The sequence below is a fragment of the Odontesthes bonariensis genome, chromosome 24 (genome assembly GCF_027942865.1).
Source record: "Odontesthes bonariensis isolate fOdoBon6 chromosome 24, fOdoBon6.hap1, whole genome shotgun sequence".
Classification (NCBI taxonomy): Eukaryota; Metazoa; Chordata; class Actinopteri; order Atheriniformes; family Atherinopsidae; genus Odontesthes; species Odontesthes bonariensis.
Genome location: NC_134529.1, coordinates 31,424,529 through 31,444,066, shown reverse-complemented (window position 1 = coordinate 31,444,066; position 19,538 = coordinate 31,424,529). Strand labels below are relative to the sequence as shown.

The window sequence follows — 19,538 nt, the reverse complement described above, 5'->3', positions numbered from 1 at the left end:
ACCTAAAAGAAGTCCAGATCCAACTGTCACAAAAGCTGCAGGAGAGGAAGAGAGTAGTAATCCAGCTTTGTGACACTTTCCTAAAATCTGTTCGACCCATCAGACATGTCAGCCAAGAGACGAGGTGAACTCCAGCTGTGCCCCGCACTCTGCGAGCAGGAGGGTCAACGGGCCCGAAGCGGTTCCTGGACCGACCCCCATGCAGATCCACACCTTGGCTTTCAGGACCGACGGTGAGTGATGTGAAGCTCTGCCATTACTGGTTCAAAAAGTCAATTTGGACAACTCTGGGGAAATCAGACAAAAGAACTTCACCAAGGGCTCCGTAACAGCGGGCAACGTCAGCGGGCAACACGCCACCGGGCGGCACGCCACCGGGCAACACGCCACCGGGCAACACGCCACCGGGCGGCACGCCACCGGGCAACACGCCACCGGGCGGCGGCACGCCATCGGGCAACACGCCACCGGGCAACACGCCACCGGGCGGCGGCACGCCACCGGGCAACACGCCACCGGGCAACACGCCACCGGGCAACACGCCACCGGGCAACACGCCACCGGGCAACACGCCACCGGGCAACACGCCACCGGGCGGCACGCCACCGGGCGGCGGCACGCCATCGGGCAACACGCCACCGGGCGGCGGCACGCCATCGGGCAACACGCCACCGGGCAACACGCCACCGGGCAACACGCCACCGGGCGGCACGCCACCGGGCGGCACGCCACCGGGCGGCACGCCACCGGGCGGCACGCCACCGGGCGGCACGCCACCGGGCGGCGGCACGCCATCGGGCAACACGCCACCGGGCGGCGGCACGCCATCGGGCAACACGCCACCGGGCAACACGCCACCGGGCGGCACGCCACCGGGCAACACGCCACCGGGTAACACGCCACCGGGTAACACGCCACCGGGCGACACGCCACCGGGCGGCACGCCACCGGGTAACACGCCACCGGGTAACACGCCACCGGGTAACACGCCACCGGGTAACACAGGTGGAGCTTCAGAGACAAAGCCACCCAACATCTGCGGGTCAGAAGTGTTTGAAGGCGAGTAAAAGTTTAAAAAGTGGGATCGTAAAGACAACAGAAAATAATCTGTAACATTTAAGCCTGGAAAGTTTCAACAAATTTTACAATAAGGGTACTTAAACATTTTTATTGCAATAACAAGCATCACCTTCTGAAATATAAAACTAAATAAAGCATTAATACTTTGTACTAAAGTTCAGACTTAGTCCTGGAGAGAGAGCCATCTGCACCACACAGATGGGTCAGAACATCTCCTGCAGAGCTCCATGATGAGGCCGTGGCTCCTCTCTGCTGTGACATGTTGAACTGAACAGACTCAGACTCACAGGTGTTACCACCTGTGAAACGGACCGTTTCCTGGAGCTTCTCTCACACCGAGTCCTGAAAGGGTTAGGGTTACATGTTCCACCCAGCCCCACGTGTGTGCTGGTGAGAGTTTGTCCTCGTTGCCGTGGATACGCACAGATACACACAGAACTCACATCAACACAATAAGGAGCCTCAGAGGAAACTCACAGAGTCAGTCCTGCATTCCCTCGGCCGCCTCACCACTTCTGAGGACTCTCACAACTACCAAAGCCAAGCGTCACATAAAGGTTCAGATCTGTAGTGCTTTGAAAAATAGTTGACCCCACCAGCTGCACGTGAACAGTGCAGCCAAAGCTCAGCGGTACTGATGGAATCCTTATTCTGTGACTAACACATGCTACAGTTAGGATTGGAAAGGTATCCTTCTGTGTGATGATTGTTCTTAAGAATGTAGTCCTTTATGGATGAAGCACCGAGGAGTAAGAAGAGTGTGTGAGTGGCAGCGTTGTGGTGTCACTGCGTGATGCAGCTATCGCCCATATACTGAGCGTAGCGGTCTGAGATGCTTCTCCTCAGCTCATCAATGTCTCTTCTCAGCTGGCCCACCTCAAGTAGCTTGTAGCTCAGTTCCTCTTCCACCACCGCCACCTTGGAGTCACTCTCCTCCGCTGAGACGCTGAACGCTGAACACAGAGCATACAGGAGAAGGAGTTATCAGAAAGGAAGCCACAGTATGGTAGAAAGCTGTCACTAACTGCAGCACATCTCTCACATGAAGATAGCTAGAGGAATCATTGGAAGATCTGATGGCTAAAGACACTAAAAATAGTTGAGGAACTCATTAGTTGTATGAGCCAAGCAGCACAGTGTTGTCCACGGGGCGCTGAGGTCCAGGGTGCACACGCCTCCCACCAAACAGCAGCTGGGATAGGCTCCGCCCTCTGCAGCCCTCCACTCATTACGGATGGGAAATGGATGCATGCAGCAGACTGCTGACACATCCACACATTTCTCTCGCATGGGAAGTACTTGCTCACTGAAGGAAGTGGCAGTCTGGGAGAAAAGAAGCAGTCCTTTACTGTTAGCCATCAGTGAGACCACAGCATCAGCACCACCCTGTGGGGGAGTCTGAGACATCTGTTGGTTGAAGGTCGATGGGGGGGGGCCACTTTGTGTTGTCATCACTTCAGTGAAGGCTCAGAGGGGCAGGGAGCACAGAACACTTGCTCCATACTGAATGTACACTTAGATATTAATCACCTCCTCACAACTCATAGCACGACATCAGCTGGCACCAAAGATCAACACACAGATCCTTATGTTTTACTTCAACAATGACATTTAAACGGGGGGGGGGTCACATGGATTCACACTCAGTAGTCGTCCCATTCTGCAACACATCTGTTACATTTTACTGACTCAACAGCATTTAGTCAACGCTGCGCTCATGGATGGTTCCTGCACGCTCTGAGTGTCCTCATAAGTACAGCACAAACCTGCTGTGTAGAATACATTCTACCAGCTTTTAAACTGCATGCAGTATAAATGTAAGGCCCGCAGGTTTGTGTCATGCACGTACATTTCATGCTTAGGAGCAGAGAGAGGTTGGGCTCCTTCCCCTGGGCTCTGTGGGCCATGATGCTGCAGAGTCCCTGAAGGTCCAGGAGACACAGGGACATCTCCTTCAACAGCCGGTCCACTTCTGACATCCCCACATGAGAGGAGGACTGCACCAACAAGCCTTCTTCCTGCTTCTCAAAGGGAGGAAAAATGCACGCATTTTAGTTTCAGCAGAAAACTGGCCCAACAGCCATCAGTGGGATGAGTTCCACAGACATGAACACACCAGGGGCCTCCACAGAGGTGGAAAGTGACCTCGCACAACTCTGTTAAAGAAGAGCTCCTCTAGAAGTCCTGCACAAGTAATTTAAACGCCTTCACAACAGCCTGGAATTCAGCCAAGAACAAAGCCTGCTTCAACACCAACAGAACAACTCAGCTCCATCACTAAAGACTCGACCTCGTCTTTTCCGGAATCCCTGAAAAATTACCTGAGAACCCTGAACGGTTGATCAAACCTCCAAATCTCCCCAGACGCCGTTGGTTAAATCACTTCCACTGTGTACACCGCATCGGACAGAACAATCCAGGAGCTCCGCCTCTTAACACTCTAACAGGAACACCGGGCACAGCGTCACGGCATCAAACACCAATCACACGAGACTCACTGGACAGACGCAGGACGCTACTTCCCATCAGAAAACAGAACAAAAAGGAAGGAAACAATGAGAAAGTAAGCCCTTGGCCAACACAGACAGAACACACCCAACACACACACACACACACAGACAGAACACACCCAACACACACACACAGAAAGAACACACCCAACACACACACAGACAGAACACACACAGACAGAACACACCCAAGACACACACAGACAGAACACACCCAACACACACACACAGACAGAACACACCCAACACACACACACAGACAGAACACACCCAACACACACAGACAGAACACACCCAACACACACACACACACACAGACAGAACACACCCAACACACACACACAGAAAGAACACACCCAACACACAGACAGAACACACCCAACACAGACAGACAGAACACACCCAACACACACAGACAGAACACACCCAACACACACACACAGAACACACCCAACACACACAGACAGAACACAACCAACACACACAGAACACATCCAACACACACACACACACAGAACACACCCAACACACACACACACACAGAACACACCCAACACACACAGACAGAATACACCCAACACACACACACACACACAGACAGAACACACCCAAAACACACACACAGAAAGAACACACCCAACACACACACAGACAGAACACACCCAAGACACACACACAGACAGAACACACCCAACACACACACACATACAGAACACACCCAAGACACACACACACAGACAGAACACACCCAACACACACACACAGACAGAACACACCCAACACACACACACAGACAGAACACACCCAACACACACAGACAGAACACACCCAACACACACACACACACAGACAGAACACACCCAACACACACACACAGAAAGAACACACCCAACACACACAGACAGAACACACCCAACACACACACACAGAACACACCCAACACACACAGACAGAACACACCCAACACACACAGACAGAACACACCCAACACACACAGAACACATCCAACACACACACACACACAGAACACACCCAACACACACACACACACAGAACACACCCAACACACACAGACAGAATACACCCAACACAGACAGACAGAACACACCCAACACACACACACAGAACACACCCAACACACACACAGACAGAACACACCCAACACACACACACACACAGAACACACCCAACACACACAGACAGACAGAACACACCCAACACACACACACAGACAGAACACACCCAACACACACACACAGACAGAACACACCCAACACACACACAGAACACACCCAACACACACACAGAACACACAGACAGAACACACCCAACACACACAGTACACACCCAACACACACAGAACACACCCAACACACACAGAACACACCCAACACACACAGACAGAACACACCCAACACACACAGACAGAATACACCCAACACACACACAGAACACACCCAACACACACAGACAGAACACATCCAACACACACAGACAGAATACACCCAACACACACAGAACACACCCAACACAGACAGAACACACCCAACACACACAGAACACACCCAACACACACAGAACACACCCAACACACACAGAACACACACACAGAACACACCCAACACACACAGACAGAATACACCCAACACAGACAGAACACATCCAACACACACAGACAGAACACATCCAACACACACAGACAGAATACACCCAACACAGACAGAACACATCCAACACACACAGAACACATCCAACACACACAGAATACACCCAACACACACAGACAGAACACACCCAACACACACACACAGAACACACCCAACACACACACAGAACACACCCAACACACACACAGAACACACCCAACACACACAGAACACACCCAACACACACAGAACACACCCAACACACACAGAACACACCCAACACACACAGAACACACCCAACACACACAGAACACACCCAACACACACAGAACACACCCAACACACACAGACAGAATACACCCAACACAGACAGAACACACCCAACACACACAGAACACACCCAACACACACAGACAGAATACACCCAACACAGACAGAACACATCCAACACACACAGAATACACCCAACACACACACACAGAACACACCCAACACACACACACAGAACACACCCAACACACACACACAGAACACACCCAACACACACAGACAGAACACACCCAACACAGACAGAATACACCCAACACACACAGACAGAACACACCCAACACACACACAGACAGAACACACCCAACACAGACAGAACACATCCAACACACACAGAACACACCCAACACACACAGACAGAACACACCCAACACACACAGACAGAACACACCCAACACACACACAGACAGAACACACCCAACACAGACAGAACACACCCAACACACACAGACAGAACACACCCAACACACACACAGACAGAACACACCCAACACAGACAGAACACACCCAACACACACAGACAGAACACACCCAACACACACACAGACAGAACACACCCAACACAGACAGAACACACCCAACACACCCAACACACACACAGACAGAACACATCCAACACACACAGAACACACCCAACACACACAGACAGAACACACCCAACACACACAGACAGAACACACCCAACACACACACAGACAGAACACACCCAACACACACAGACAGAACACACCCAACACACACACAGACAGAACACACCCAACACACCCAACACAGACAGAACACACCCAACACAGACAGAACACACCCAACACAGACAGAACACACCCAACACAGACAGAACACACCCAACACACACACAGAGAAAGAACACACCCAACACACACACAGAGAAAGAACACACCCAACACACACACAGACAGAACACACCCAACACACACAGAACACACCCAACACACACAGACAGAACACACCCAACACACCCAACACAGACAGAACACACCCAACACAGACAGAACACACCCAACACAGACAGAACACACCCAACACACCCAACACACACACAGACAGAACACACCCAACACACACACACACAGAACACACCCAACACACACAGAACACACCCAACACACACAGAACACACCCAACACACACAGAACACACCCAACACACACAGAACACACCCAACACACACAGAACACACCCAACACACACAGAACACACCCAACACACACACACAGAACACACCCAACACACACAGACAGAATACACCCAACACACACAGAACACACCCAACACACACACACAGACAGAACACACCCAACACACACAGACAGAACACACCCAACACACACAGACAGAACACACCCAACACACACAGACAGAACACACCCAACACAGACAGAACACACCCAACACACACAGACAGAACACACCCAACACACACAGACAGAACACACCCAACACACACACAGACAGAACACATCCGACACACACAGACAGAACACACCCAACACACACAGAACACACCCAACACACACACACACAGAACACATCCAACACACACAGAACACACCCAACACACACAGACAGAACACACCCAACACACACACAGACAGAACACACCCAACACACACACAGACAGAACACACCCAACACACACACAGAACACACCCAACACACACACACAGAACACACCCAACACACACACAGAACACACCCAACACACACAGAACACACCCAACACACAGACAGAACACACCCAACACACACACACAGAACACACCCAACACAGACAGAACACACCCAACACACACACACAGAACACACCCAACACACAGACAGAACACACCCAACACACACACACAGAACACACCCAACACACACACACACACAGAACACACCCAACACACAGACAGAACACACCCAACACACAGAACACACCCAACACACACAGAACACACCCAACACACACAGAACACACCCAACACACACAGAACACACCCAACACACACAGACAGAACACACCCAACACACACAGACAGAATACACCCAACACACACACAGAACACACCCAACACACACAGACAGAACACATCCAACACACACAGACAGAATACACCCAACACACACACACAGAACACACCCAACACACACACACAGAACACACCCAACACACAGACAGAACACACCTAACACACAGAACACACCCAACACACACAGAACACACCCAACACACACAGAACACACCCAACACACACAGAACACACCCAACACACACAGACAGAATACACCCAACACAGACAGAACACATCCAACACACACAGACAGAACACACCCAACACACACAGAACACACCCAACACACACAGAACACACCCAACACACACAGAACACACCCAACACACACAGACAGAATACACCCAACACAGACAGAACACATCCAACACACACAGACAGAACACATCCAACACACACAGAACACATCCAACACACACAGAATACACCCAACACACACAGACAGAACACACCCAACACACACACACAGAACACACCCAACACACACACAGAACACACCCAACACACACACAGAACACACCCAACACACACAGAACACACCCAACAAAAACAGAACACACCCAACACACACAGAACACACCCAACACACACAGAACACACCCAACACACACAGAACACACCCAACACACACAGACAGAATACACCCAACACAGACAGAACACACCCAACACACACAGAACACACCCAACACACACAGACAGAATACACCCAACACAGACAGAACACATCCAACACACACAGAACACATCCAACACACACAGAATACACCCAACACACACACACAGAACACACCCAACACACACAGACAGAACACACCCAACACACACACACAGAACACACCCAACACACACACAGACAGAACACACCCAACACACACACACAGAACACACCCAACACACACACACAGAACACACCCAACACACACACACACAGAACACACCCAACACACACAGACAGAACACACCCAACACACACAGACAGAACACACCCAACACACACAGACAGAACACACCCAACACACACACACACACAGAACACACCCAACACACACACACAGAACACACCCAACACACACACACAGAACACACCCAACACACACAGAACACACCCAACACACACAGACAGAACACACCCAACACAGACAGAATACACCCAACACACACAGAACACACCCAACACACACAGACAGAACACACCCAACACACACAGACAGAACACACCCAACACACACAGACAGAACACACCCAACACAGACAGAACACACCCAACACAGACAGAACACACCCAACACAGACAGAACACACCCAACACAGACAGAACACACCCAACACAGACAGAACACACCCAACACACACACAGAGAAAGAACACACCCAACACACACACAGAGAAAGAACACACCCAACACACACACAGACAGAACACACCCAACACAGACAGAATACACCCAACACACACAGAACACACCCAACACACACAGACAGAACACACCCAACACACCCAACACAGACAGAACACACCCAACACAGACAGAACACACCCAACACAGACAGAACACACCCAACACACCCAACACAGACAGAACACACCCAACACAGACAGAACACACCCAACACAGACAGAACACACCCAACACACCCAACACACACACAGACAGAACACACCCAACACACACACACACAGAACACACCCAACACACACAGAACACACCCAACACAGACAGAACACACCCAACACACCCAACACACACACAGACAGAACACACCCAACACACACACACACAGAACACACCCAACACACACAGAACACACCCAACACACACACACAGAACACACCCAACACACACAGACAGAATACACCCAACACACACACAGACAGAACACACCCAACACACACAGACAGAATACACCCAACACAGACAGAACACACCCAACACACACAGACAGAACACACCCAACACACACAGACAGAACACACCCAACACACACAGACAGAACACACCCAACACACACAGACAGAACACACCCAACACAGACAGAACACACCCAACACACCCAACACACACACAGACAGAACACATCCAACACACACAGAACACACCCAACACACACAGACAGAACACACCCAACACAGACAGAACACACCCAACACACCCAACACACACACAGACAGAACACATCCAACACACACAGAACACACCCAACACACACAGACAGAACACACCCAACACACACACAGACAGAACACACCCAACACAGACAGAACACATCCAACACACACAGAACACACCCAACACACACAGACAGAACACACCCAACACACACAGACAGAACACACCCAACACACACAGACAGAACACACCCAACACACACACAGACAGAACACACCCAACACAGACAGAACACACCCAACACACACAGACAGAACACACCCAACACACACACAGACAGAACACACCCAACACAGACAGAACACACCCAACACACCCAACACACACACAGACAGAACACATCCAACACACACAGAACACACCCAACACACACAGACAGAACACACCCAACACACACACAGACAGAACACACCCAACACACACAGACAGAACACACCCAACACACACACAGACAGAACACACCCAACACACACAGACAGAACACACCCAACACACCCAACACAGACAGAACACACCCAACACAGACAGAACACACCCAACACACACACAGAGAAAGAACACACCCAACACACACACAGAGAAAGAACACACCCAACACACACACAGACAGAACACACCCAACACACACAGAACACACCCAACACACACAGACAGAACACACCCAACACACCCAACACAGACAGAACACACCCAACACAGACAGAACACACCCAACACAGACAGAACACACCCAACACAGACAGAACACACCCAACACACCCAACACACACACAGACAGAACACACCCAACACACACACACACAGAACACACCCAACACACACAGAACACACCCAACACACACAGAACACACCCAACACACACAGAACACACCCAACACACACAGAACACACCCAACACACACAGAACACACCCAACACACACACACAGAACACACCCAACACACACAGACAGAATACACCCAACACACACAGAACACACCCAACACACACACACAGACAGAACACACCCAACACACACAGACAGAACACACCCAACACACACAGACAGAATACACCCAACACACACAGAACACACCCAACACACACAGACAGAACACACCCAACACAGACAGAACACACCCAACACACACAGACAGAATACACCCAACACACACAGAACACACCCAACACACACACAGACAGAACACATCCGACACACACAGACAGAACACATCCGACACACACAGACAGAACACACCCAACACACACAGAACACACCCAACACACACACACACAGAACACATCCAACACACACAGAACACACCCAACACACACAGACAGAACACACCCAACACACACACAGACAGAACACACCCAACACACACACAGAACACACCCAACACACACACACAGAACACACCCAACACACACACAGAACACACCCAACACACACAGAACACACCCAACACACAGACAGAACACACCCAACACACACACACAGAACACACCCAACACAGACAGAACACACCCAACACACACACACAGAACACACCCAACACACAGACAGAACACACCCAACACACACACACAGAACACACCCAACACACACACACAGAACACACCCAACACACAGACAGAACACACCCAACACACAGAACACACCCAACACACAGAACACACCCAACACACACAGAACACACCCAACACACACAGAACACACCCAACACACACAGAACACACCCAACACACACAGACAGAACACACCCAACACACACAGACAGAATACACCCAACACACACACAGAACACACCCAACACACACAGACAGAACACATCCAACACACACAGACAGAACACATCCAACACACACAGACAGAATACACCCAACACACACACAGAACACACCCAACACACACAGACAGAACACATCCAACACACACAGACAGAACACATCCAACACACACACACAGAACACACCCAACACAGACAGAACACACCCAACACACACAGAACACACCCAACACACACAGAACACACCCAACACACACAGAACACACCCAACACACACAGAACACACCCAACACACACAGAACACACCCAACACACACAGACAGAATACACCCAACACAGACAGAACACATCCAACACACACAGAACACATCCAACACACACAGAATACACCCAACACACACAGACAGAACACACCCAACACACACACACAGAACACACCCAACACACACACAGAACACACCCAACACACACACAGAACACACCCAACACACACACAGAACACACCCAACACACACACAGAACACACCCAACACACACACAGAACACACCCAACACACACAGAACACACCCAACACACACAGAACACACCCAACACACACAGAACACACCCAACACACACAGAACACACCCAACACACACAGAACACACCCAACACACACAGAACACACCCAACACACACAGACAGAATACACCCAACACAGACAGAACACACCCAACACACACAGAACACACCCAACACACACAGACAGAATACACCCAACACAGACAGAACACATCCAACACACACAGAACACATCCAACACACACAGAATACACCCAACACACACACACAGAACACACCCAACACACACACACAGAACACACCCAACACACACACACAGAACACACCCAACACACACAGACAGAACACACCCAACACACACACACAGAACACACCCAACACACACACAGACAGAACACACCCAACACACACACACAGAACACACCCAACACACACACACAGAACACACCCAACACACACACACACAGAACACACCCAACACACACACACAGAACACACCCAACACACACACAGACAGAACACACCCAACACACACAGACAGAACACACCCAACACACACAGACAGAACACACCCAACACACACACACACACAGAACACACCCAACACACACACACAGAACACACCCAACACACACACACAGAACACACCCAACACACACAGAACACACCCGACACACACAGACAGAACACACCCAACACACACAGAACACACCCAACACACACACAGACAGAACACACCCAACACACACACAGACAGAACACACCCAACACAGACAGAACACACCCAACACAGACAGAACACACCCAACACACACACAGAGAAAGAACACACCCAACACACACACAGACAGAACACACCCAACACAGACAGAATACACCCAACACACACAGAACACACCCAACACACACAGACAGAACACACCCAACACACACAGACAGAACACACCCAACACAGACAGAACACACCCAACACAGACAGAACACACCCAACACAGACAGAACACACCCAACACACACAGAACACACCCAACACACACAGAACACACCCAACACACACAGACAGAACACACCCAACACACACAGACAGAATACACCCAACACACACACAGAACACACCCAACACACACAGACAGAACACATCCAACACACACAGACAGAACACATCCAACACACACAGACAGAATACACCCAACACACACAGAACACACCCAACACAGACAGAACACACCCAACACACACAGAACACACCCAACACACACAGAACACACCCAACACACACAGAACACACCCAACACACACAGAACACACCCAACACACACAGAACACACCCAACACACACAGACAGAATACACCCAACACAGACAGAACACATCCAACACACACAGACAGAACACATCCAACACACACAGACAGAATACACCCAACACAGACAGAACACATCCAACACACACAGAACACATCCAACACACACAGAATACACCCAACACACACAGAATACACCCAACACACACAGACAGAACACACCCAACACACACACACAGAACACACCCAACACACACACAGAACACACCCAACACACACACAGAACACACCCAACACACACAGAACACACCCAACACACACAGAACACACCCAACACACACAGAACACACCCAACACACACAGAACACACCCAACACACACAGAACACACCCAACACACACAGACAGAATACACCCAACACAGACAGAACACACCCAACACACACAGAACACACCCAACACACACAGACAGAATACACCCAACACACACAGAACACATCCAACACACACAGAATACACCCAACACACACACACAGAACACACCCAACACACACACACAGAACACACCCAACACACACACACAGAACACACCCAACACACACAGACAGAACACACCCAACACACACACACAGAACACACCCAACACACACACAGACAGAACACACCCAACACACACACACAGAACACACCCAACACACACACACAGAACACACCCAACACACACACACACAGAACACACCCAACACACACACACAGAACACACCCAACACACACACAGACAGAACACACCCAACACACACAGACAGAACACACCCAACACACACAGACAGAACACACCCAACACACACACACACACAGAACACACCCAACACACACACACAGAACACACCCAACACACACACACAGAACACACCCAACACACACACACAGAACACACCCAACACACACAGACAGAACACACCCAACACACACAGAACACACCCAACACACACACAGACAGAACACACCCAACACACACACAGACAGAACACACCCAACACAGACAGAACACACCCAACACAGACAGAACACACCCAACACACACACAGAGAAAGAACACACCCAACACACACACAGACAGAACACACCCAACACAGACAGAATACACCCAACACACACAGAACACACCCAACACACACAGACAGAACACACCCAACACACACAGACAGAACACACCCAACACAGACAGAACACACCCAACACAGACAGAACACACCCAACACAGACAGAACACACCCAACACAGACAGAACACACCCAACACAGACAGAACACACCCAACACAGACAGAACACACCCAACACACACACAGAGAAAGAACACACCCAACACACACACAGAGAAAGAACACACCCAACACACACACAGACAGAACACACCCAACACAGACAGAATACACCCAACACACACAGAACACACCCAACACACACAGACAGAACACACCCAACACACCCAACACAGACAGAACACACCCAACACAGACAGAACACACCCAACACAGACAGAACACACCCAACACACCCAACACAGACAGAACACACCCAACACAGACAGAACACACCCAACACAGACAGAACACACCCAACACACCCAACACACACACAGACAGAACACACCCAACACACACACACACAGAACACACCCAACACACACAGAACACACCCAACACAGACAGAACACACCCAACACACCCAACACACACACAGACAGAACACACCCAACACACACACACACAGAACACACCCAACACACACAGAACACACCCAACACACACACACAGAACACACCCAACACACACAGACAGAATACACCCAACACACACACAGACAGAACACACCCAACACACACAGACAGAATACACCCAACACAGACAGAACACACCCAACACACACAGACAGAACACACCCAACACACACAGACAGAACACACCCAACACACACAGACAGAACACACCCAACACACACAGACAGAACACACCCAACACAGACAGAACACACCCAACACAGACAGAACACACCCAACACACCCAACACACACACAGACAGAACACATCCAACACACACAGAACACACCCAACACACACAGACAGAACACACCCAACACACACACAGACAGAACACACCCAACACAGACAGAACACATCCAACACACACAGAACACACCCAACACACACAGACAGAACACACCCAACACACACAGACAGAACACACCCAACACACACACAGACAGAACACACCCAACACAGACAGAACACACCCAACACACACAGACAGAACACACCCAACACACACACAGACAGAACACACCCAACACAGACAGAACACACCCAACACACCCAACACACACACAGACAGAACACATCCAACACACACAGAACACACCCAACACACACAGACAGAACACACCCAACACACACAGACAGAACACACCCAACACACACACAGACAGAACACACCCAACACACACAGACAGAACACACCCAACACACACACAGACAGAACACACCCAACACACACAGACAGAACACACCCAACACACACAGAACACACCCAACACACACACAGACAGAACACATCCGACACACACAGACAGAACACATCCGACACACACAGACAGAACACACCCAACACACACAGAACACACCCAACACACACACACACAGAACACATCCAACACACACAGAACACACCCAACACACACAGACAGAACACACCCAACACACACACAGACAGAACACACCCAACACACACACAGAACACACCCAACACACACACACAGAACACACCCAACACACACACAGAACACACCCAACACACACAGAACACACCCAACACACAGACAGAACACACCCAACACACACACACAGAACACACCCAACACAGACAGAACACACCCAACACACACACACAGAACACACCCAACACACAGACAGAACACACCCAACACACACACACAGAACACACCCAACACACACACACAGAACACACCCAACACACAGACAGAACACACCCAACACACAGAACACACCCAACACACAGAACACACCCAACACACACAGAACACACCCAACACACACAGAACACACCCAACACACACAGAACACACCCAACACACACAGACAGAACACACCCAACACACACAGACAGAATACACCCAACACACACACAGAACACACCCAACACACACAGACAGAACACATCCAACACACACAGACAGAACACATCCAACACACACAGACAGAATACACCCAACACACACACAGAACACACCCAACACACACAGACAGAACACATCCAACACACACAGACAGAACACATCCAACACACACACACAGAACACACCCAACACAGACAGAACACACCCAACACACACAGAACACACCCAACACACACAGAACACACCCAACACACACAGAACACACCCAACACACACAGAACACACCCAACACACACAGACAGAATACACCCAACACAGACAGAACACATCCAACACACACAGAACACATCCAACACACACAGAATACACCCAACACACACAGACAGAACACACCCAACACACACACACAGAACACACCCAACACACACACAGAACACACCCAACACACACACAGAACACACCCAACACACACACAGAACACACCCAACACACACACAGAACACACCCAACACACACAGAACACACCCAACACACACAGAACACACCCAACACACACAGAACACACCCAACACACACAGAACACACCCAACACACACAGAACACACCCAACACACACAGAACACACCCAACACACACAGACAGAATACACCCAACACAGACAGAACACACCCAACACACACAGAACACACCCAACACACACAGACAGAATACACCCAACACAGACAGAACACATCCAACACACACAGAACACATCCAACACACACAGAATACACCCAACACACACACACAGAACACACCCAACACACACACACAGAACACACCCAACACACACACACAGAACACACCCAACACACACAGACAGAACACACCCAACACACACACACAGAACACACCCAACACACACACAGACAGAACACACCCAACACACACACACAGAACACACCCAACACACACACACAGAACACACCCAACACACACACACACAGAACACACCCAACACACACACACAGAACACACCCAACACACACACAGACAGAACACACCCAACACACACAGACAGAACACACCCAACACACACAGACAGAACACACCCAACACACACACACACACAGAACACACCCAACACACACACACAGAACACACCCAACACACACACACAGAACACACCCAACACACACAGAACACACCCAACACACACAGACAGAACACACCCAACACACACAGAACACACCCAACACACACACAGACAGAACACACCCAACACACACACAGACAGAACACACCCAACACAGACAGAACACACCCAACACAGACAGAACACACCCAACACACACACAGAGAAAGAACACACCCAACACACACACAGACAGAACACACCCAACACAGACAGAATACACCCAACACACACAGAACACACCCAACACACACAGACAGAACACACCCAACACACACAGACAGAACACACCCAACACAGACAGAACACACCCAACACAGACAGAACACACCCAACACAGACAGAACACACCCAACACACACAGAACACACCCAACACACACAGAACACACCCAACACACACAGACAGAACACACCCAACACACACAGACAGAATACACCCAACACACACACAGAACACACCCAACACACACAGACAGAACACATCCAACACACACAGACAGAACACATCCAACACACACAGACAGAATACACCCAACACACACAGAACACACCCAACACAGACAGAACACACCCAACACACACAGAACACACCCAACACACACAGAACACACCCAACACACACAGAACACACCCAACACACACAGAACACACCCAACACACACAGAACACACCCAACACACACAGACAGAATACACCCAACACAGACAGAACACATCCAACACACACAGACAGAACACATCCAACACACACAGACAGAATACACCCAACACAGACAGAACACATCCAACACACACAGAACACATCCAACACACACAGAATACACCCAACACACACAGAATACACCCAACACACACAGACAGAACACACCCAACACACACACACAGAACACACCCAACACACACACAGAACACACCCAACACACACACAGAACACACCCAACACACACAGAACACACCCAACACACACAGAACACACCCAACACACACAGAACACACCCAACACACACAGAACACACCCAACACACACAGAACACACCCAACACACACAGAACACACCCAACACACACAGACAGAATACACCCAACACAGACAGAACACACCCAACACACACAGAACACACCCAACACACACAGACAGAATACACCCAACACAGACAGAACACATCCAACACACACAGAACACATCCAACACACACAGAATACACCCAACACACACACACAGAACACACCCAACACACACACACAGAACACACCCAACACACACACACAGAACACACCCAACACACACAGACAGAACACACCCAACACACACACACAGAACACACCCAACACACACACAGACAGAACACACCCAACACACACACACAGAACACACCCAACACACACACACAGAACACACCCAACACACACACACACAGAACACACCCAACACACACACACAGAACACACCCAACACACACACAGACAGAACACACCCAACACACACAGACAGAACACACCCAACACACACACACACACAGAACACACCCAACACACACACACAGAACACACCCAACACACACACACAGAACACACCCAACACACACACACAGAACACACCCAACACACACAGACAGAACACACCCAACACACACAGAACACACCCAACACACACACAGACAGAACACACCCAACACACACACAGACAGAACACACCCAACACAGACAGAACACACCCAACACAGACAGAAC

At 50.1% G+C, this 19,538-nt stretch overlaps 1 protein-coding gene across 3 annotated transcripts in view; it reads right to left on the bottom strand.

Annotated features, from left to right (window-relative positions):
• Positions 1-1,152: 1,152 nt before the first annotated feature.
• Positions 1,153-19,538, bottom strand: part of cep85l (centrosomal protein 85L) — a 55,963-nt gene continuing 37,577 nt past the window's right edge. For all 3 annotated transcript variants that reach the window (XM_075459113.1, XM_075459115.1, XM_075459114.1), the window contains exons 12-13: positions 2,930-3,101; positions 1,153-2,033 (exon numbers count right to left, since the gene is read on the bottom strand). In XM_075459113.1, coding sequence (XP_075315228.1) covers positions 1,864-2,033; positions 2,930-3,101 — 342 coding nt within the window. In that variant the 3' untranslated portion in view covers positions 1,153-1,863. The remainder of the gene's footprint in view (positions 2,034-2,929; positions 3,102-19,538) is intronic.